Source organism: Bactrocera tryoni, unplaced genomic scaffold (assembly GCF_016617805.1).
Source record: "Bactrocera tryoni isolate S06 unplaced genomic scaffold, CSIRO_BtryS06_freeze2 scaffold_25, whole genome shotgun sequence".
NCBI classification, from domain to species: domain Eukaryota; kingdom Metazoa; phylum Arthropoda; class Insecta; order Diptera; family Tephritidae; genus Bactrocera; species Bactrocera tryoni.
The window spans coordinates 609,135-633,622 of NW_024395977.1; the positions used below are offsets into that span (position 1 = coordinate 609,135).

Here is a 24,488-nt window from a genome sequence, read left to right on the forward strand (position 1 = left end):
CATTTTCTGTGCTTCCTTGTTCAGCCTAGAGAAAGCAGAACTAACAGCGCGGGTGTTGAGGCCGATGATATCAATATCGTCGGCATACGCCAGCAGCTGTACACTCTTAAAGAAGATGGTACCTTCTCTGTTTAGTTCTGCAGCTCGAACTATTTTCTCCACAAGCAGGTTGAAGAAGTCGCACGATAGGGAGTCGCCTTGTCTGAAACCTCGTTTGGTATCGAACGGCTCGGAGAGGTCCTTCCCGATCCGGAGCTTTTGGTGTTGTTCAACGTCAGTTTACACAGCCGTATTAGTTTTGAGGGGATACCAAATTCAGACATCGCGGCATAAAGGCAGCTCCTTTTCGTGCTGTCGAAAGCAGCTTTGAAATCGACGAAGAGGTGGTGTGTGTCGATTCTCCTTTCACGGGTCTTTTCCAAGATTTGGCGCATGGTGAATATCTGGTCGGTTGTTGATTTTCCAGGTCTGAAGCCACACTGATAAGGTCCAATCAGTTTGTTGACGGTGGGCTTTAATCTTTCACACAATACGCTCGATAGAACCTTATATGCGATGTTGAGGAGGCTAATCCCACGGTAGTTGGCGCAGATTGTGGGGTCTCCTTTTTTATGGATTGGGCATAGCACACTTAAATTCCAATCGTTGGGCATGCTCTCGTCCGACCCTATTTTACAAAGAAGCTGATGCATGCTCCCTATTAGTTCTTCGCCGCCGTGTTTGAATAGCTCGGCCGGTAGTCCGTCGGCCCCTGCCGCTTTGTTGTTCTTGAGGCGGGCAATTGCTATTCGAACTTCTTCATGGTCGGGTAATGGAACGTCTGCTCCATCGTCATCGATTGGGGAATCGGGTTCGCCTTCTCCTGGTGTTGTGCGTTCACTGCCATTCAGTAGGCTGGAGAAGTGTTCCCTCCATAATTTAACTATGCTCTGGGCATCAGTGACTAGATCACCTTTGGGAGTTCTACAAGAGTATGCTCCGGTCTTGAAACCTTCTGTAAGCCGCCGCATTTTTTCGTAGAATTTTCGAGCATTACCCCTGTCGGCCAGCTTATCAAGCTCTTCGTACTCACGCATTTCGGCCTCTTTCTTCTTCTGTCTGCAAATGCGTCTCGCTTCCCTCTTCAACTCTCGGTATCTATCCCATCCCGCACGTGTAGTGGTCGATCGTAACGTGGCGAGGTAGGCAGCCTGTTTTCTCTCCGCTGCGACACGGCACTCCTCGTCGTACCAGCTGTTCTTTTGCTCTTTCCGGAAACCAATGGTTTCGGTTGCAGCTGTACGTAAGGAATTTGAAATGCCGTCCCACAGTTCCCTTATACCGAGTTGTTGACTAGTGCTCTCAGAGAGCAGGAGTGCAAGCCGAGTAGAAAACCGTTCGGCTGTCTGTTGTGATTGCAGCTTCTCGACGTCGAACCTTCCTTGTGTTTGTTGGCGTGCGTTTTTTGCTGCACAGAGGCGAGTGCGAATCTTAGCTGCAACAAGATAGTGGTCCGAGTCGATGTTAGGACCTCGGAGCGCACGCACATCTAAAACACTGGAGACGTGTCTTCCATCTATCACAACATGATCGATCTGGTTGGTAGTTTTTCGATCCGGAGACAGCCAGGTAGCTTGATGGACAAGGGGACAATTATAGCAACAAAATGTAGGCCAAAAGCCACTAAAAGTATTGTAATTACTTTTGATTTATATATCATTAGTGTACGTAAACTTTTTTGATACCAAATTATGCTAATTTAGGCTTTAGCATTAATTTTTTTTATTAGTGTAAAAAAAAAATATTTTGATATTCTATATTTAATGTTAAATATACATCTTTTGAAATGGATAGAAAAAACTACAAAATTTATTCATTTTAAAACAAATAAACGTGTCGTAATTTAAAAGAACTAGGTGTATGTAAACTTTATTGGTCCACTGTACATAAATTGGTTATGATTATGTATCTTTAAGCATAGTAAATGCACTAAAATTTTAACGTATATTTTTATAGTATTAGAAGATAAATCAAATAGGATGACCATTAATATAATCTTTTATACATTTTACAACAATGGTTTAGGATAATGTCAATTAGATTTAATATCTAAGCTACCCAATGCACATTCTAGACTTGAAACTAATTTATCGTTGCTAGGAATTTTCGATGACGTAATTGTTCGCACGCCTGCACTCTCCAACGCCCATTGCCCCATTTTTTGAGCCTCTTTGCGCTTCGACCCCAAGGCGCGAGAATTGGTAATGTAACTGCAACACTGGAAAACATAACAAGCATATACATACATACACATTCAGATATATAGTCGATCTATTATGACATATCAAACTTACCAAATATAAACCATATAATGCACGCAAATTATTTGGATTTAATTTCAAGGCTTGGGAATAGTATATTCGAGCGATTTCCACATTCTCCATTCCACCCTAAAATAAATAAAATACAAAATGATATCAGATAAATGAAAAATAAATACACTTTGCTGCTAACGCTTCGTCAAGGATCAGCAGCTTCTTGACACTATAATCACTAAAAGCGAAGACGTTTTTAATAAAGTGTCCGCATACATAAAGTTCTCGAAACAAACTTTGAATCGAGGCGATAAATATAAAACGATTTAAAAAACAACACATATTTTTGAACGGAGCCAATGTTTATTACAAAAAATAAGTTATAAGCAATCAATTATGGAAAGTCTGGGCTTATGTGCCTAAACTGGCCGCTACAATAGCGAAAGCGATTCGTTTTAACAACCAGCTTTATTAACAAGTAAGGAAGGGCTAAGTTCGGGTGTCACCGAACATTTTATACTCTCGCATGATAAAGTCATAATGGTTCCTAATGTATATATCGGGTGATTTTTTAAGAGCTTGATAACTTTTAAAAAAAAAAAAACGCATAAAATTTGCAAAATCTCATCGGTTCTTTATTTGAAACGTTAGATTGGTTCATGACATTTACTTTTTGAAGATAATTTCATTTAAATGTTGACCGCGGCTGCGTCTTAGGTGGTCCATTCGGAAAGTCCAATTTTGGGCAACTTTTTCGAGCATTTCGGCCGGAATAGCCCGAATTTCTTCGGAAATGTTGTCTTCCAAAGCTGGAATAGTTGCTGGCTTATTTCTGTAGACTTTAGACTTGACGTAGCCCCACAAAAAATAGTCTAAAGGCGTTAAATCGCATGATCTTGGTGGCCAACTTACGGGTCCATTTCTTGAGATGAATTGTTCTCCGAAGTTTTCCCTCAAAATGGCCACAGAATCGCGAGCTGTGTGGCATGTAGCGCCATCTTGTTGAAACCACATGTCAACCAAGTTCAGTTCTTCCATTTTTGGCAACAAAAAGTTTGTTAGCATCGAACGATAGCGATCGCCATTCACCGTAACGTTGCGTCCAACAGCATCTTTGAAAAAATACGGTCCAATGATTCCACCAGCGTACAAACCACACCAAACAGTGCATTTTTTCTCTTCTGTACGCACTGTACGCATTCGTGTGGTTGGTTTAATGTCCAATAAAGTAAACTGAGTGCGAAACTTGGTCACAATCGCATTAATTGTTTGCTCACTTGGTCGATTATGTAGACCATAAATCGGACGTAAAGCGCGAAACACATTTCGAACCGAACACTGATTTTGGTAATAAAATTCAATGATTTGCAAGCGTTGCTCGTTAGTAAGTCTATTCATGATGAAATGTCAAAGCATACTGAGCATCTTTCTCTTTGACACCATGTCTGAAATCCCACGTGATCTGTCAAATACTAATGCATGAAAATCCTAACCTCAAAAAAATCACCCGATATTATACAGAGAAAGCATCAGAAGGAATTCAAAATAGCGTTATATTGGAAGAAGGCGTGGTTGTGAACCGATTTCACCATATTTTGTACATGTCATCAGGGTGTTAAGAGAATATTATATACCGAATTTCATTGAAATCGGTGGAGTAGTTCCTGAGATATGGTTTTTCGTCCACAAGTGGGCGACGCCACGCCCATTTTCGATTTTTAAAAAAAGCCTAGGTGCAGCTTCCTTCTGCCATTTCTTTCGTAAAATTTAGTGTTTCTGACGTTTTTTGTTAGTCGGTTAACGCACTTTTAGTGATTTTCAACATAACCTTTGTATGGGAGGTGGGCGTTGTTATTATCCGATTTCTTCTATTTTTAAAATGCATATGGAAATGCCTAAAGGAAACGACTCTATAGAGTTTGGTTGACATAGCTATAGTAGTTTCCGAGATATGTACTTAATGCGATCCTTTGTGCCAAATTTCACTTTCATATCTTTATTTATGGCACTTTATAGGTTTTCGGTTTTCGCCATTTTGTGAGCGTGGCAGTTGGCCGATTTTGCCCATCTTCGAACTTAACCTTCTTATGGAGCCAAGAAATACGTGTACCAAGTTTCATCATGATATCTCAATTTTTACTCAAGTTACAGCTTGCACGGACGGACGGACGGACGGACAGACGGATGGATGGACAGACAGACATCCGGATTTCAACTCTACTCGTCACCCTGATCACTTTGGTATATATAACCCTATATCTGACTCTTTTAGTTTCAGGACTTACAAACAACCGTTATGTGAACAAAACTATAATACTCTCCTTAGCAACTTTGTTGCGAGAGTATAAAAAACGAATATACGCAACTTTTTTAATATTACAACATTTGCGAACATTTCTTCATCACCTAATTGTTATTTTTCAATAAACATAGCCAAATCTACAGCGTGGACAACAACCAGAATTGCGTTAAATTTTCAACTCGATTTGTATTCCATTAAGAATTAGTGTAGTACGGTAAATTGATTTAAATTAGCGCTTTAAAAGAGCAAAGGCTGGTTAATTGTTCAGTGAAGAGGCTATGACAATCAGTCGCACACTCCAACGACAACTTGTCTCATTGTTTGATGCATAAGTTTAGGTAATGACAATTTATGCCCAGAAACATCACTTCCTTATTTATACCAGTTTACTCTCTTCTTTTCAGACTTTCAAGTTTGAATATTTGAAGACTACGCAAGGCTGTATGAATTCACGGTGTTCAAGGTGTTGTTTTTCGTTTGTGGTAGTATATATTAGCTAATCTGCCATCCTTTATCTGCAAATTATGTCGGAGTTTATGTAGCGAGAGCGTATTCTACATCAGTGGTCGGCATGAGAGGATCTGTCACTGTGTTGGTGAGCACGAAAAAAAAGTAGCCCAGTGAGAAATTGGAATTAAAATTAAGCATCTAATCTAAATAATTAATAGTATAATGAAAATTAACAAAATGTCTTTTAAGGATATATTCCCTATTATCTTTAAAAGACTTGGAACATAAAATGCATTGCATGGCACCAAAGGCAGTTAGAATCATAAAATATTTCTCGTAGGGCATATTTGGTTTTGCGCTATAGTCTTGCGTGATGTTAATTGTGCCAAAATATGTTTCCACAGTTCAATGAAATTTCATTTCGCACTAATTTCGTCAAGTAATTATAGCGCTGCCCCTTTGGCATCCCACCTTTTTCGCTATTAACATAAACAGTGGAGAACGTAGAATCGTGGCCCGACTCAGCTGATACGACTATCTTATGGGCGCGCAATGTAAGTGAACAGTGAAAAACGCTACTTCCTTCTCTCTTTGACGTAGGATGCCGTGAGAATTCAGGGCATTTGGTTTTTTGCCGTAGAAACGTGGCAGCTGATTGCTCTTTCACAACCCATGGTTGCCAATATCGATATACTGTAGTAATTATCAACTTTTATAATTCAGTCTGTTCAATATGTTTGAAATTTTCTTAAAATAACTCAAAATCTGAGTCGAATGCTATTATTTATAAATATATAAACTATTTTTAATAGTTTGTTTCCAGTTTTGATATTTTATTTTATAAAAAATTGTAATTGAAAACATAGATACAAAACGTAGCGTTTTTGACTGGTTCTGCTATAATTGCTGGTTGACGGCACCATGATTGTGTTTTGTTGTCAGCTCAGAAAACAGATCAGGATGCCCTGCCAGCTGACAAGCGAGAGAGCAAGAAAAGAAATTCTGATCAAGTTATCTATGCTAAAGAGTCAGTCATTATTCAATTACCGAGGATGCAGCACCAGACTCAGGAACTCGTTGAAAGATGACACTTTGAGTGTGATGCCTAAATGCAAAATCGAAATTGAATTGAGTAACCGAAAATTATTCTCGATAGGGGTGTACGACTGCTGATATAATTTTATCAGAACAACGTCTTGTGAGAATTAGTGATTCTGTAAGCAGTCTCTAGTCACTATTTGAGACATTTTGATGTAAAGTCTCAATTTGTGACTAGTTTCTATTCACAGTCTCTAGCGTTAGTCTCAAAATATTGACTTAAATTTAAGACCTAATAGTTAGCAGGTCACAAAACTAAAAAGAACTCTTGTTTGCCATTGTGAACATACTGAATAGAGATCTCGTAGATATTAATCGATTGTAGTTTTTTATATTTTGTAAGCAACTGAAACACGAATCAAATCAATTAAAAATCAATTTTACGTAAATTTCGTAATTATTATGAAACAAAGTCAACATAAGTATATATTTTTATTTTTATGGATAAGTATGTTTTTTGACTATATTATAGAAAATTGTATGTTTGTTATCGACATATTTATTTTCATTCAATTGTAAAAACATCTTTGAATATGGCTGGCTTTGCTGTATTTGCGGCCCAACAATTAAAAAAGCGAAAATGCCTATTCTACTGTGTCATTTTTGCGAAAAGCCCTGACATAAAATTGATTGTCAATCAGTGCTTTACAACAGAACCAAAAGCGAGTAAGACGCAAACAAGTGAGGTCTATCCAATTTGTTTTGATTCCAGGGTGGAATGCCCATTGATAAGAGAGAGTGTTGGCCAGAAGCTAGCTGGCAAATGGGCACAATTCCGATTTCTTTGACGCCGCGATTTGAAGATACCGTTGGAAAGAGGAAGTCCTGATTAAAAAATTGTAAATATAATATATTTTAAATATAATAATATATATCGTCACCTAAAATACAAACCAATATATCATAAAAAATAAATTGAAATCGCTGACAGATATAATAACCAAAATGTATAAATTTTATAACGAAAACTTAAATTTTATTTGAATATTGGATATAAAGTGGTTATATTTTTTGGTTATCATGCACTCACATTGAAACAAAATTTAAGTTTTGGATATAAAGTAGTTATATTTTTTGGTTATTATATCTGTCAGCGATTTCCATTTATTTTTTATGATTCATTGGTTTGTATTTTAGGTGACGATATATATATTATTATATTTAAAATATGAGTTTGAGTGCATAATAACCAAAAAATATAACTACTTTATATCCAAAACTCAATGTTTGTTGTAATAAGAGTGCATGATAACCGTAAAATATAAACACTTTATATAAAATATAAATGGAAATCGCTGACAGAAATAATAATCAAAATTTATCAATTTTATAACGAAAACTTAAATTTTGTTTGAATATGAGTGCATAATAACCAAAGAATATAACCACTTTCACCACTTTATAACAAAAAGTCAATCAGGGGTGTTGTGGAATCTGATAGTTGTCGGAATCAGAATTGAAACCGATCAAAAAAAGCAGTAGGTGTCATGAATTCAGACATTATTGGTTTGATATTCGAAACAGAATTTGTATCGGTTTTTGGTGTCACAGAAACCAATTTTATCGGGTTTGCTGACAGAAACAAAGCAAGAAGATAATCGCACACAGATTTGAAATGCTAGTTAAGAAATCAAGTTACATATTTTATTGTTACGAATTAATTTATCTTTATTTCTATAGGAGAAAACATAAGAATAAAACACGTAATGTTTTAATTATTGAGTTTTGAAAAAAATGGGGATATTAAGGGGGAGCCTGCTTTAGAGGCTTAAAAAATCGATTTTTTTGAGGTTTTTTGGGAGGGAAAGAAATAATTGATTAAAGCGAAATTTCTAGGGTTTATAGTTATATATTTAAACATCAACAGAAAATTTTTTGGATACGAATTCTTAGATATTCTGCCTTAGGGAAGCAATTGCTCGATGCATCTCGCATGTGCATTTGTCGGACGGCGGGCAGTAAGCAGGTTGCAATTTCTATCGAAAACAAAAAATTCAAAGAGATTCAAATTTGTTAATAACTTATGTTCAAGTTAAACTAGGAAAATGTCAAAAACAATTGTAAAATTCTAAAAAAATTTTAAAATTTGAAAAAAAAGTATCCAAAAAAGTTTACTTTATGTTGTTTAAACATATGTTCAAACTTAACTTTTCTTAGTTTTTTTAATTTAAATAGAAGATAATTTAATGCCAAAGATAATAAACTTTGCCCCAAAAATCGTAAAAATGAAAAAACCGAGAAATCGCACGTCAAAGTCTTCGCTTCCTGCCCATACATTTTAAGAGATTTAAGCAAAAAAAATTCAATTTTTTTGAAGATTCTAAAGCAGTTTCCTCCCTTACTTAACTTAAGACCCAAACGCGTCTTTATTCATTCGAAATATGTTATCTCTTAAAATCTTTCTTTAATTCGGAACTCATTAAAAACTTTAATAGGATTGCTTCCAAATGTATTCACTTGCAAGTTTTGTCTCATTAGTAAACAGCTGGTTCGAATATTGGTTTTGCGTATGTTCGAAAAGACGAAAATCTATTCAGATTCTGTGACACCATTGATATTCAGAATTGGCAATTCTGACAGCTAAGTCTTGGATTCCACAACACCCCTAAATATATTTTTTTATTTTTAACGCAGGAAGGAGTACTACGCGAAAGTACTTCAGTCACCCCGGGTATTCGCTCGGCCAAAGTTATTTTTTTAGAGCGCGGCCAAAGGCCGCCAACGCCGAAAGGAGTACTACGCGATAGTACTTCAGTCACCCCGGGTATTCGCTCGGCCAGGGTTATTTTTTTAGAGCGCGGCCAAAGGCCGCCAACGCCGAAAGGGGTACTACGCGAAAGTACTTCAGTCACCCCGGGTATTCGCTCGGCCAGGGTTATTTTTTTTAGAGCGCGGCCGAAGGCCGCCAACGCAGAAAGGAGTACTACCCGAAAATACTTCAGTAACCCCGGGTATTCGCTCGGCCAGAGATATTTTTTTAGAGCGCGGCCAAAGGCCGCCAACGCCGAAAGGAGTACTACGCGATAGTACTTCAGTCACCCCGGGTATTCGCTCGGCCAGGGTTATTTTTTTTAGAGCGCGGCCAAAGGCCGCCAACGCCGAAAGGAGTACTACGCGATAGTACTTCAGTCACCCCGGGTATTCGCTCGGCCAGGGTTATTTTTTTAGAGCGCGGCCAAGGCTGCCAACGCAGAAAGGAGTACTACGCGAAAGTACTTCAGTCACCCCGGGGTATTCGCTCGACCAGGGTTATTTTTTAAAGCGCGGCCGAAGGCCGCCAACGCAGAAAGGAGTACTTCGCGAAAGTACTTCAGTCACATAAATTACGTATTACACATATATGTACATATGTAGAAACTATTTTTTTATAGTTAATATAGAAAAAAGAATCACGCGATAAAACTAACAAAGAAAAATTGTTAAAAATCCTACATATTTACTGTTTAAGATGTGGCAAGGCTCGTTTTCCTCATAATTGTAAACAATCTAACCTTTTCAACGATGAGTGTGTTAAGTGATTTTTAAATTAATAAATTTAGGTAAAATATACCACAATAAAAGTGAAATGTAAGCTTATTTCAAAGCTTAGAGTGTGTATTTAAATATACAAAGTAAAAAATGTGAAAAAAAATTGTGAAACATGGAGAAATAACATGTTTTCTTAGTGCAAATTTTTGAACTTTTAATCGTGAATATTTTAAAAAATATTAGTAATTTTTACATTATTTTTGGATATTCCTCCTCTGGAGAAGCTCTCCTATCCGTACATACCCCATTTATACGGAAATTCGGTTTTTTTACCCCTCCGCCAAAGTAATCGGAATCGTGCCGGCAAATGCATAAATAATATTGTAATATGTAGGAGTATTGATGATGTTTTGATGTACAGTACATTACAAATTTTAAATTGTGTTGTCATTAATGAAAGTGTTCAGAAAATATTATCCCATGTAGTGCAGGATAGATATTTGAAAAATGACAATGTAATTGACTGTAAAATCCTTAAGCAACGCTATAATGTTATATTGTCATTTGATAAGTTTGATATTACAAAATCGAAATGTATAAATATTTGTACGATATCTGAGCCAGCAAGACAATCTTAAGCCATACTATTATTAAAAATACAGACAAGAAAAAGACCGATACTTTAATTAGGAAGTATCTCGGCAAGTTAAGAATTATAAAAAAAACGTAAATGTAATCAAAAAAAATTTGAGATATAGTGCACTGCGGATTTATAACAACGGCAAAAAGTTATGGGTTATGGAACGAATTCACATCAACCACACGAAGTTGGCAGGAAAGACAGAGCCGAATCACGAATACTTAATCAACAATGCGTTCGAGAATTTGCGGCAAACATGTGAAGTCACACATGAAAGGAAAAGAGCTAAGGATCAGCTCAAAATTCAACGCTTGGATCAACATCGAAATCAAGGGTAGAGAAAATTCGCTTTATATTCAACAATAGGCAACGGAAATAAATGCGGTCTACGAAAACGTGCTTGGAAGGCATGAATTAATATTAAGAAGATTTGGGGTCTCATAGAAAAAAATATAGATAGTTTAGCACACAAACGTGGCAGAGAAGTTCTTAATGAAGAGATAGAAAAACTGGAGGATGAAGCCATGTGTAGAATTTCATGCAAGTGAGGAATGTCCAGTCCCGTAATTCGGAAAGTGTCGCTGTCCAGCTGCTTGATATCCTCGTCAGATATCATCGCCGTCCAAGAAATACGATGGGCCGGACAAGGACTGGGGCGAGTTGGCCCTTGTGGCATTTACAACAGCGGCCATATAAAAATTAGGTGTGGAAGAGAGACTCCGTCGCCGAGTACTGTCATTCACCCCGGTGGATGAACGTCTAGCCACAATCCGCATCAAAGCGAATTTCTTCAACATATCGCTGATTTGCGCCCACGCCCCGACGGAGGAGAAAGACGATGTAACCAAAGATGTCTTCTATGAGCGCTTGAAGTGCACCCATGACAGCTGTCCCCGCCATGATCTCCAAATCATGCTTGGCGACTTTAACGCCAGGGTGGGCAAAAAAGGTATATTTGGCACAACAGTCGCGAAATTCAGCGTACACGATGAAACTTCCCTAAATGGGTTGACGCTGATCGACTTCGCTGGGGCCCGAAATTTGATTATCTGTAGTACTAGATTACAGCATAGAAAAATTCATCAAGATACCTTGGCTGTCTCCGGATCGAAAAGCCACCAACCAGATCGATCATGTTGTGATGGACGGAAGACAAGTCTACAGTGTTTTAGATGTGCGTACGCTCTGAGGTCCTTACATCTATTCGGACCACTATCTTGTTGCAGCCAAGATTCGCACCCGCCTCTGTGCACCAAAAAACGCACGTCAACAAACACAAAGAAGGTTCGACATAGAGAAACTTGCAATCACAACAAACAACCGAACGATTTTCTAGTCGACATGCATTCCTGCTCTCTGAGAGCACTCATCAGCAACTCGGTATAAGGGAATTGTGGGACTACATTTTAAGCTCCTTATATACGTACAGCTGCAAACGAAACCATTGGTTTCGGAAAAGGGAAAAAAATACCTGGTACGATGAGGAGTGCCGTGTCGACGGATGGATAGATACTGAGAGTTGAAGAGGGAAACGAGATGCAAGATCGGAGCATACTTTTGCAGACCTCGCAGAGGTGATCTAGAGACGGGTTATAGAGGAAACAATTTTCCAGCCTGCCGAATGGCAGCGAAAGCATAACACCAGAATATTGTGAACCCGATTCCACTACCGATGACATTTCGGACGTTCTAATGTCCGACCATGAAAAAGTTCGAATAGCAGTTACGTGTTTGAATAACAACAAAGCGGGGGGGGGGCTGATGAATTGCCGGTCGAACCATTCAAATTCGGCGGCGGAGCATCTTGGAACCAATATTAACACCAACAACATTGTCAGCCTCGAAATTCAACACAGAATAACTCTAACTGGTTCTACTTCGGACGGAGTAGGCAATTGAGAAGTAAAGTCCTGTCTTAATGAATAAAGAACAATTTCTACAATTCACTCATCATCCCCGCCCTACTATTTGGTGCAGAGGCATGGACGAAGAGACTTTACAAGTTTCTTCTCCCGCCGGGAGAAGAGGATGATTGGCACGTTGTTGTAAACTCGGCGGCAAGTGGTGTCTTCTTCTTCTTCTTCTTAATTGGCGTAGACACCACTTACGCGATTATAGCCGAGTTAACAACAGCGCGCCAGTCGTTTCTTCTTTTCGCTACGTGGCGCCAATTGGATACTCCAAGCGAAGCCAGGTCCTTCTCCACTTGGTCCTTCCAACGGAGTGGAGGTCTTCCTCTGCTTCCCCCGGCGAGTATTGCGTCGAATACTTTCAGAGCTGGAGTGTTTTCATCCATCCGGACAACATGACCTAGCCAGCGTAGCCGCTATCTTTTAATTCGCTGAACTATGTCAATGTCGTCGTATATCTCGTACAGATCGTTCCATCGAATGCGATATTCGCCGTGGCCAACGCGCAAAGGACCATACATCTTTCGCAGAATTTTTCTCTCGAAAACTCGTAACGTCGACTCATCGGTTGCTGTCATCGCCCAAGCCTCTGCACCATATAGCAGGGCGGGAATTATGCGACTTATAGAGTTTAGCTTTTGTTCGTCGAAAGAGGACTTTACTTTTCAATTGCCTTCTCAGTCCGAAGTAGCACCTGTTGGCAAGAGCAATCCTGCGTTGGATTTCCAGGCTGACATTGTTGGTGGTGTTTACGCTGGTTCCAAGATAGACGAAATTATCTACAACTTCAAAGTTATGACTGACAACAGTGACGTGAGAGCCAAGTCGCGAGTGCGACGACTGTTTGCTTGATGACAGGAGATATTTCGTTTTGCCCTCGTTCACTGCCAGACCCATTTTCTGTGCTTCCTTGTCCAGCCTGGAGAAAGCAGAACTAACGGCGCGGGTGTTGAGGCCGATGATATCAATATCATCGGCATACGCCAGCAGCTGTACACCTTATAGAAGATGGTACCTTCTCTATTTAGTTCTGCAGCTCGAACTATTTTCTCCAGAAGCAGGTTGAAGAAGTCGCACGATAAGGAGTCGCCTTGTCTGAAACCTCGTTTGGTATCGAACGGCTCGGAGAGGTCCTTCCCGATCCTGAAGGAGCTTTTGGTGTTACTCAACGTCAGTTTATACAGCCGTATTAGTTTTGAGGGGATACCAAATTCAGACATCGCGGCATAAAGGCAGCTCCGTTTTGTGCTGTCGAAAGCAGCTTTGAAATCGTCGAAGAGGTGGTGTGTGTCGATTCTCCTTTCACGGGTCTTTTCCAAGATTTGGGGTATGGTGAATATCTGGTCGGTTGTTGATTTTCCAGGTCTGAAGCCACACTGATAAGGTCCAATCAGTTTGTTGACGGTGGGCTTTAATCTTTCACACAGTATGCTCGATAGAACCTTATATGCGATGTTGAGGAGGCTAATCCCACGGTAGTTGGCGCAGATTGTGGGGTCTCCTTTTTTATGGATTGGGCATAACACACTTAAATTCCAATCGTTCGGCATGCTTTCGTCCGACCATATTTTACAAAGAAGCTGATGCATGCTCCTTATCAGTTCTTCGCCGCGGTGTTTCAATAGCTCGGCCGGCAATCCATCGGGCCCCGCTGCTTTGTTGTTCTTCAGGCGGGCAATTGCTATTCGAACTTCTTCATGATCGGGCAATGGAACGTCGGCTCCATTGTCGTCGATTGGGGAATCGGGTTCGCCTTCTCCTGGCGTTGTGCATTCACTGCCTTTTAGCAGGCTGGAGAAGTGTTCCCTCCATAATTTAAGTATGCTTTGGGCACCGGTCACTAGATCACCTTTGGGGGTTCTACAAGAGTATGCTCCGGTCTTGAAACCTTCTGTAAGCCGCCGCATTTTTTCGTAGAATTTTCGAGCATTACCCCTGTCGGCCAGCTTATCAAGCTCTTCGTACTCACGCATTTCGGCCTCTTTCTTCTTCTGTCTGCAAATGCGTCTCGCTTCCCTCTTCAACTCTCGGTATCTATCCCATCCCGCACGTGTAGTGGGCGATCGTAACGTTGCGAGGTAGGCAGCCTGTTTTCTCTCCGCTGCGACACGGCACTCCTCGTCGTACCAGCTGTTCTTTTGCTCTTTCCGAAAACCAATGGTTTCGGTTGCAGCTGTACGTATGGAATTTGAAATGCCGGCCCACAGTCCCCTTATACCGAGTTGTTGACTAGTGCTCTCAGAGAGCAGGAGTGCAAGCCGAGTAGAAAATCGTTCGGCAGTCTGTTGTGATTGCAGCTTTTCGACGTCGAACCTTCCTTGTGTTTGTTGGCGTACGTTTTTTGCTGCACAGAGGCGAGTGCGAATCTTAGCTGCAACAAGATAGTGGTCCGAGTCGATGTTAGGACCTCGGAGCGCACGCACATCTAAAACACTGGAGACGTGTCTTCCATCTATCACAACATGATCGATCTGGTTGGTAGTTTTTCGATCCGGAGACAGCCAGGTAGCTTGATGAATCTTCTTATGCTGGAATCTAGTACTACAGATAACCATATTTCGGGCCCCGGCGAAGTCAATCAGCCTCAACGCATTTGGGGATGTTTCGTCGTGGAGGCTGAATTTACCGACCGTAGTGCCAAATATACCTTCTTTGCCCACCCTGGCGTTAAAGTCGCCAAGCACGATTTTGATATCGTGGCGGGGGTAGCTCTCATAAGCGCTCATAGAAGGCATCTTTGGTCACATCGTCCTTCTCTTCCGTCGGGGCGTGGGCGCAAATCAGCGATATGTTGAAGAACCTCGCTTTGATGCGGATTGTGGCTAGACGTTCATTCACCGGAGTGAATGATAGTACTCGGCGACGGAGTCTCTCTCTTACCACGAATCCAACACCAAACTTGCGCTCCTTTATATGGCCACTGTAGTAAATGCCACAAGGACCTACTCGTCTCTGTCCTTGTCCCGTCCATCGCATTTCTTGGACGGCGGTGATGTCAGCCTTTATTTTTGCGAGGACATCAACCAGCTGCGCAGCGGCACCTTCCCAATTAAGGGTCCGGACATTCCAGGTGCATGCCCTCAAATCGTAGTCCTTATTCCGTTTGCCATGGTCGTCATCAAAAGGGGGGTCTCTCATCCGAGGCTGTTTCAACGTTTTCATTGGTATTGTTTTTTTACGTGGCGGGTCCCAAGCCCAGCGCACAACCCTTGTAGGGAATGTTTCGCCTTCTCACCTTAGCTCGCCTTCGGACGGATGTTCTTAGGCTACCCAGAGGATACTTGGTCAAAGAACGGAAGTAGTGAGCTGCTTGAGCCATGTGTAAAAGAATCGTTTCTGGCCACTCCCAAGTGAATGGCGATCAGAGAACTTTCCACACTTGCGTGAACTTCTACACATGACACCATCCTCCTAAAAGTTTAGAAATGTCTAATTCATGTTTGTCTTTTAACCATCCTTAATCCAAACACGCTTTTTTCTTTAATTTTTTTCGTTTTTTTTTTCAAGACAATAGCGATAATAATTCCTGCACAAATTATGTCTCCCTCCATAACGACTTTTTCACATACATACGTACATGCAATTTATGTTTTTGTAGTGTATGTTTCAAGTTGTTGGCACCATCACGTGATTGCGCCAGCTTGCTGGTGTAGTGTATAGGGCGCTTAATAATAAGACAAGAAGTTTTATGTTATAATGCAGTTTTAAAAATAGCGTGTTGATATGTTTTTGTAATAAAAATGGTTTTGTAAAAATTTACCGGCTAACAACCGCAATGTTTATCATATATCCATTTTTATCGAAGATATTATAAAAATACTTTTAGTGGTTTGTAACAGTATCGTTATATGGGGAGGGCTGGGTTATCATCATATTTCATCTATTTTCACATTGTCGGTAGAGTTTTTATAGTAATTTCGTTAGGCGAATTGTTGTAGTTTTAGTGGTTTAGGTTATATACATATGTGTCGGAGATTTCATTCGTAGACACTCTTTTTTTATCACTTTAAACTTGTATCTTACTATAGTATAATAACATCACTTCACATTTTTATTAAGCACAGCAAGTTCTGATCTGATCGATATCACTTTTCGAACTAATTCTGCGAGGACATTGCGCCTAAATATTGCGCACCCCTTCAATGCTCTAAAAGTAGGTAACGGTTCCTGCCTCTTTTCTCTCTGTTCGCAGAATACGACCAGACCTCACTCAGTAACAGTTTCTATATTCCTACTACTATGCTTATTTGCACATTCACAATCTATAGTACCTTAATAAACGGGGGCAAGAAAAAATACTGTTGTTAGTTTGAGTGTACATATATGAACTTAATTACAAACGGGTAACTTTGATATTTTACATTTAAACATTAGATTTGTGTATTAAAAAATGTAAATGCACTCGCTACATGCAAACGTGCGATTGAAATTCCACGGCATGGAGACAAGATGAGAAAAAAAGACGTGAAGGATCCCGGTTGAATGAAATGTTGAACGCATCGCGCAAGATTCATCCGAACGATGTAAATATGCGGAAGGTTTTGAAAATAATAGCGATGATCCAATCCTTTTGACATCTGCTGTGGTGAAATCCAAAATATCCCCAGGTGTGGTGTATTGGTGTTGTGCCTAGCTAGGATGCGCCAGTTTTTCCCGGGTAGAGTGGGCAGAGGCTTAACTCATTTAAACAGTACCGTAATATATGCCGCCAATGCGTCGCCTACTTCAAACGACGCTGTGGCACATACAGTTGCCTACAAAATATTAGCATTCCGACATACGCATGTACACTGACACACAAAATGCAAGTAATACCACTCCGACATATGTATGTATATTAAACCAATTAGATGGCAGGATCACATCCACTTTTTCCACTGATCGAAGAGTCAGCTTATAAAATGAAAAAGTTCCTGGACGCTTTGAATGAATGCGTATCCATAATAAAGAGAAAAGGAACATTACAAGATGTATTAGCACAGCTGGTGTTAAGATAATTTTCCAGAAAGGAAAACCAAATAAGCGGTAAAAATAAATATTCGATAAATTTGAAAAAAAAAATTCAAGGGATGATATATGTATCTCGATACGAAAAATTAAAAATACATATGTACTTGTATACATATGTATATGTCGAACGTCAATTGGAGCTGGTACGTAAAACGCAGCTATGCTTAAAACAACACGCAACAAAATGTTGCTTTAGAACATGGAAATGTTGAGTATACTAGAAAATACACAATACTTAACTGCATGAGGCAAACAAGTGGTCAAATCGTCAAATATGATCAAGTAAAAATCAGAAGAGACTTTTTTATCAACCGCAATTATAAAAGGATTTTTTGTAAACTAATAGCCTTTACAGAAGGCAGCGTTAATCTGGATTAACTGCGAACTTAATCAGATCAATATTTGTAGGTGACAGATGGCAGCTATGCGAATTCGAAACTATCGAAAACAGCTGATTGTAATTTTTATAACATTTTCAATGAAAATGGATAGAAGGTAAACATTGCAGTTGTTAGCTTACCAATTATTACAATGCCATTTTTTATTACAAAAACATATCAACACGTTAGTTTTAAAACTGCATCATATCATCATAACATAAATCTTCTTCATTACCTCCTGAATTGATCCCGATTAATGCAGTTAATCCGGATTAACGCTGCCGTCTGTCAATCTTATTTCAGAGGAAGCTGTTCAAATTCTAGGATTAATAAAGGCAGTAACCTGAATAACCGGTGCCTCAGAAGAATTCGTATAAGTTTCGCGCCATAAAGCTCAACTTGATATAAGACCCAGATTTGTTAGTGAGTCTATAGCAGAAACAGAAACAGCCCTGATATTATCTAAGTTATACAAAACCTTTCCAACGAAGAAGTTTGAGAAATAATTTGTATATGGAGAAATAAAATACCAGCGGATCCACAATTCAACAAACCAGGTCGTATTGATGTGGTAATTGGAGCTGACATAAAGTAAGTTATGAAGTAAGGTATCACAAAAGTTGATGGATTATTAGGACAAGCAGCAATACTGGGTTGGATCGTATTATATATCGAATCGTTATATCGAAAGATCCAAAAATAAAAAAGTATCAGCAATAACGGCATTTAAATTAGATGATTTGTAACGATTCTGGGAAAAGGAAAAGATGAATAGGTGCCTAAACCAGATGTCATCAGCGAGGAGAATTATACACAGACGACAACACGAGATTTAATAGATCAACGATTTGTAGTAGCCATATCATTTAAAAAAAAAAGAGTTTGGAGAGTCCAAGAGTCAGCGGTTGCATGACTTATCAGCACGGAAAAGAAATTTTATGTAAAAACGGACCTCAAAAACTACTCTAAAAATTATGCGAGAATATCTAGCGTTGGGACATAAGAGGAAGTTATAAAGATGGGTCAAGGGAAATATTATTTAAATATTTTATGTAAAAACGGACCTCAAAAACTACTCTAAAAATTATGCGAGAATATGTAGCGATGGGACATAAGAGGAAGTTATAAAGATGGGTCAAGGGAAATATTATTTGCCCAATCAAGTTATAATTAAAGTAGAAAGTACCACAAAAACTGTGTTTTTTTTTGACACAACAGCAAAAACAACAAACGGTTTCAGTTTGAATGGCGTAATGCTATGTAGTCGGCCCGAAATTACAAAAAGTTGTAGATATTATCGTACAGGAAGGAGCGCATCTATCGTTATAAGATGACTGGCGATGTGGAGAAAATATACCAATATATATGTATATATGTATGTACATGCCAAAATGGGTTAGCAGATCACACTGTTGTTAGCTAAATGCAAGGTAAACCCTATCACTGAATTTACAATGCAAAATACATATGTATGTATGTATGCGCATGAAATGTTTCGATTGTTACACTTGCATGGAAATAAAAACAACAAAGAAAAGTTTGTACGCAGCAGAGTAAACGAAATCAATAAGATAATTCCGGTACATAAACTCAAGCGAAAATCCAGCAGATATAGCATCAAGAGGAACATTTTCGGATCTAGGAAAACTAAGTAGAGTGGTAACGTAAGTAATACTATTCACAAACTTCAAAAAAAAATTTACATCAAATTATCTAACCGTAAAGGAATTGAATTTGCAAAAACTTGTAATTAAGATGCAACAAAATTTGGATTTCCATAATGAAATATGGCAGATAAAAAGTAGCAAGGTGTTGAAAAAAAAGCCTATTATTAACATTATATCATCCTATATTGCCATTTCTATTTACCACAGGATAACGATCCAAAACACACAACTTATCTTGGACGTGAATGGTTATTATGGAATTAAAAATATGTAAATCCATAGCTTCAGCAATCAACAGACATTAATTCTATTCAAAATATCTGGAACTTTTTGGAAAATTGTATTCGAAAACATCGAATTTCTTCAAAATAAGGCCAAAAAAATGGATCATCGACTTATTGGGTCAAAATATGCGGGAAGCATACGTCGACGTCTAGGGACAATAATTGCAACAAAATGTGGGCCAAAAACCGCTAAACTATTGTAATTACTTTTGATTTATATAAATAATCATTGGTATACGCAACCTTTTTTTATATGAATTAGGCGCATTTTAAGGTTTAACATTAATTTTTTTAATTTGTGTAAAAAAAAATTTATTGATATGCTATATTTAATGTTAAATATACATATCTTGAAATGGATAGAAAAAAACCACAAAATCTATTCATTTTAAAACAAATAAACGTGTCGTAATTTTATAGAACTAGGTGTATGTAAACTTTATTGGTCCCCTGTATATATATTTTTTTTGTTATTGAAACGTAACAAAGATATGGTTTTACATTTCATTCAAATTGCAACTAGTGACAAAACAATAAAAGCTCTATTAAGAAGTTTTTTCAAAAACTAAACTTTGTTTCAAAAACTAAATATTATAATATTTGTTATTTACTTAGAAGGTCATGAAACGTTATACTTTTCAATCTGCGCCTGCCATTTCTAGTCTCTCCTAGTTGTCGGCCTTCAGAGTTTACGTGATTTGTAACCTTGTGCCATGTTTCGATGCCGTTTCCTGAATGACTTCCCGAATCATTTTTATGTGAAGATCCGATGTAGGTCTGAATTTCGTATATACCAAGGGGCATTTTCAATTTTTAGCAGTAATTTGTTTTGGAATCTTTGCACTGCTTCGATGAATAATGGGCTTTAACGTTTGATTGCAGACTAGGATTTTATTTAAGGTTGTTAGGGGTGATTTCTTGCCGATTAACCAGTTTATTTTGTTGTTTTTAGTTTTAGTTCTGCAACTTTTCTTTGGATGTGCCTCTTCCACTTTAACGAGTACGGGATTACTTCAATCCTTCCAATATATAAGGCACCTTTGTATATAGACTTTGTGTATAGACTTCAACTCGTTTAGAGTAATGCTCCAGTTTTGTGTCCATTCTATAATTACATAGGTAAATTGAAGACTGCATTCTGTTCGACGACTCTACTACATTTTTACCAGTAGTAATGACCTACATCATTACAAATCTGCAAATGTGGCGATTGTGCAGTTTGGGGGCGTAGGCATATCGCTAGTAAACAAAATGTATAAGAGTGGCCCCAGGATACTTCCTTAGGGTACACCCGTTTTTATTGGCTGTAACTTAGTATATGATTGTCCTGCTTTATTCTGGAAGTAGCGGTTACTCAGGTCAGAGGCAAATAGTTCACTTAGATGCTGTGGAAAGAGAAGTCTTAATTTATGAAGTAAGCCATGTATGTCATACTCTATCGAGCGCCTGGGATAAGTCAAGAGAAACAGCTATGCAATTTTGTTCTTTTCCATCACATCTTCTGTTATATCTGTTATTCGATGAACCTGATCGATTGTGAAATGTTGCGATCTAAATCCAAATTGATGAATCGGTATAAGGCCCTTTTCTCCAATTGCGTACAGAAGTCTTCTTTCAACTTGAAGTAGTTTGGACAAAATAGGCGACAGTGAGATTGCACGATATGACGAGGCTTCTCAATATCTCCGAATTCCATGGTAATGAAGGTCTTGGATATTTGTCGAGTGGTGAAAAAGTCGATCAAGTCAGGTAAGTTTATTGTGTCGGAAGGCCAGTAAGTCGGCTTGCCAGTAGACATGAAGTCGCATCCAGTGGCCATAACAGCTTTAAATAGCTCTCTCCCTTTCGGTGTCGTAACTCTTGAATCCCATTGGGAGTGTTTCGAGTTAAAATCACCACTCATGATGAATTTCCCATGATGTTTTAATATACATAAGTTCTGTGTACAATTCCATTTCGATATTGTATCTAGGTGGGCTATATATTGCGGTAATAGTTATTTTTCCGAAACTAGATTCAACCGATATTTACGTGGTTTGGAATTCTGGGACACTTATATTAATTTCTTCGTAGTGGGGAATATTATCTCTGATAATTATGGCACTCCCTCCTCTCGCATTGTAATTTGGGTGGTTCGAGCAATACGTCTTGTAGTTTTTGAATCTAACGAAAGTCTCATTTGTAAAATGAGTTTCTGATATAAATATCAATTTTTTCAACATGGAGTATGTCTCTAATTCTTTACTACGTTTGAGCAAGCCATTTGCATTTCAGGTCATAATTTTTATCGGTTTAATTTTTGCGCCTTACTTTCGATTTTCTGTCGCTCCAGTTGAGTAAGACGTTTGTGGGTAAGTCTATTTTGTTCTTCTAGCTTATTAAGCTTGTTGAGAATTAATGAAAAATTACCGGTAATATCGCCAATTGCATTTGTATTTTTTTACTTTATTAGCACTTTTAGTTATGCTGGCAAATGAGGGCTTTCCAGATTGATGATTTACATTAGTCACTTGAGTCTGAGGCGCAGTGGAAGCGGTTGTACTTAAGTTTTTAATTTTTTGAAGTTGCTTTGCCAGTTCACATCATTATCAGTTACAGCATTTTGGCGTTAGTTCGGCAAGTTTTGTGCAGCTTAGAGTTGTATGACTTCCGGCGCACTTCACGCACCTCGGTGGTTAACAACAAAAGCTTCTAGTGTGAACGAACGCCTGACAGGATTTACACTGCGGCACAAGATTCGATGGCTTGATGGGGTCGAGCTTAATGACAGAATTTAAAATATGTTTGATTTCGTAGATCTCCTTAATGTTTTCTGTAGATTCGAAGCATACTATAAACATATTTAACGGATTTTTGTTTTATATTGAAGTTTGTTTAAGACCTTCGTAACTTTAAACCCTTGCTTTTGAAGATCTGTGGCAATACTTTCAGGCTCACATGAGCGATGAAGGTCTTTTACCATTACGCGTTTATCACGGAATTGCTTGTCCTCGTACTAGTATCAAGGAATTTTCGATTCGTTTAATTCCCTTGTAAGTATTCTATAATCAGAACTATCTGAAAGATTTATTTTACAGCAACTTGGGCCAGTGAGCTTGAGTGTGTAAGATTTTTTAACATCTGCGTTTATGCGTTCAAGGGATAGTTAAAATTTCCCGATATTATAATTGGCGGAGGGCGATTACTTACTTTTGTAGCTATTTCACCTTCTGCTGTTTCATCCGGACTCGGAGACTTTAATGTTACATCCGGTGAAGAATCTTCTTTGCGTTTCTTACTTTCCCTACTTTTGTTTTAATAGACCATTTTTTTTTTTTTTTCGAGATCTTCTTCGTCTATTTCGGCTACAAAGGTCGATTTTGATGAAGAAGAAGACGTTTCATTTGTACAAGTATATTTTGTTTGCGATTTCTTTAGCCTTTCGTTTTGAAGTTTTTCGTTTGAAGTTTAAAATGCGATACTTTCATTTCTCAATTCATTGTTCAATGTTTCTATTTTCTTAATGCGTTCGAGCAACATACCTATTTGGTTACATTCGGTTCCCCCACCGGGAGGCGGGGTTTGTATGTCCATCACGATCTTATTAAATTGTGGTTACGTTAAGTAAAAGAAACTGCCTTACCTACAACTCTGCGTAAACAGCTGGTTTGCCGTGCGACAGAAACAGCTGATATCCACTTTAGATGTGCGGAGGAGAATTTTTGCGCGAAAATTAATTGAATGTTTTTTAATTTGGTATTATTGTTTTATATTTCCAAATGTTTATGTGATAAATTATTTTTGTTTTAAAATATTGTTGTAGATAATTTCGAATATATTGATATACCTCTGGTGAATCTGCTCACGAGTTTCCAAAAGAGGAAATATTCAAAATCAACAACGAGCTACCTCCTAAGTTGAAATTTTTAAGAGTCCAAAAAGATGAAACACTAAAAAATGTGTACAACATCATAAGAGGAAAAGGAATTATAATACATAACAAGATAGTGATCAAAACGACAACATTATACAGAGTAAGATTGCAACCTGGTCATAGTAGTTTGGCTTTATATTATCTTTTTCAAATGGAAATATAGATATCGAATGCAGTAATTCAAAATAATTCTTCAACATTCCATCGAAGGGCATACTAGAATTAAAAATAGGAAGTAGACGAAGCTTACAAAGACATTTTTCTTGCACCTCCACCACAATATCACACACAAAAGTTGATTGAAGCATCTTTAAAGCAATTATGATGGAAGTAAATGAATTACCGACAAAAGTAATTTCGCAACCAGAAACGTTAAGTATAGGGTTTTTCAATAGGAAGCTACAAAAGTAAACCGATGCAATATTTTTTTCCGTTGTTTTGACATTTCTCTTGAGTACGGTTTGCCATTTTATCATGGAAAGATATACGATCCAATAACGAGTCGACATTATTTACTTCCGAAATTCGGAGTTAGTGACTTCAACTTTAAGAGCGTGTTTTTCAATAAGGGTGCTACAAAAGTTTTTTTTTAAATAAAACAAAAATGGTTTGTACGTACTCTAAGAGTCATCATTGCATCCCGAAAAAATCACGGCTTGGTGCGCTTTATGGTCCGGCGGCGTCATTGGGCCGTACCTATTCCGTGATGATCAAGACCGGCACGTTAATGTGAATGGGAATTTCTACCGCTCAATGATAACCAAATATTTTTTGTCCGAATTTGATATACGAGCTTGGACAACATGTGGTTTTTAACAAGACGGTGCCACGCAGCGAATTTTCCAAGGATTTATTGAAACCCAAGTTTGTGTGTTATCTCACGAAATAGCCCAGTCAATTGGCCACCTAGGTCGTGCGATTGGACGCCGTTAGACTATATCCTGTGGGGCTACGTCAAGTCTACGGTCAGTGCCTTCGACGATTAATGATCTTCGTACGAATATCGAACGTGAAGTTGCAGCAGTATCGGCCGTTTTATGCTTGAAAACCGTCAAAAATTTAAATCAGCGTC

General features: G+C 38.4%; 1 protein-coding gene across 2 annotated transcripts in view; it reads right to left on the reverse strand.

Moving 5' to 3' along the window:
• Window positions 1-1,878: 1,878 nt before the first annotated feature.
• Window positions 1,879-24,488, reverse strand: part of LOC120780491 (ER membrane protein complex subunit 2-like) — a 107,160-nt gene continuing 84,550 nt past the window's right edge. For both annotated transcript variants that reach the window (XM_040112766.1, XM_040112765.1), the window contains exons 4-5: window positions 2,334-2,429; window positions 1,879-2,257 (exon numbers count right to left, since the gene is read on the reverse strand). In XM_040112766.1, the coding sequence (XP_039968700.1) occupies window positions 2,072-2,257; window positions 2,334-2,429 (282 nt within the window). In that variant the 3' untranslated portion in view covers window positions 1,879-2,071. The remainder of the gene's footprint in view (window positions 2,258-2,333; window positions 2,430-24,488) is intronic.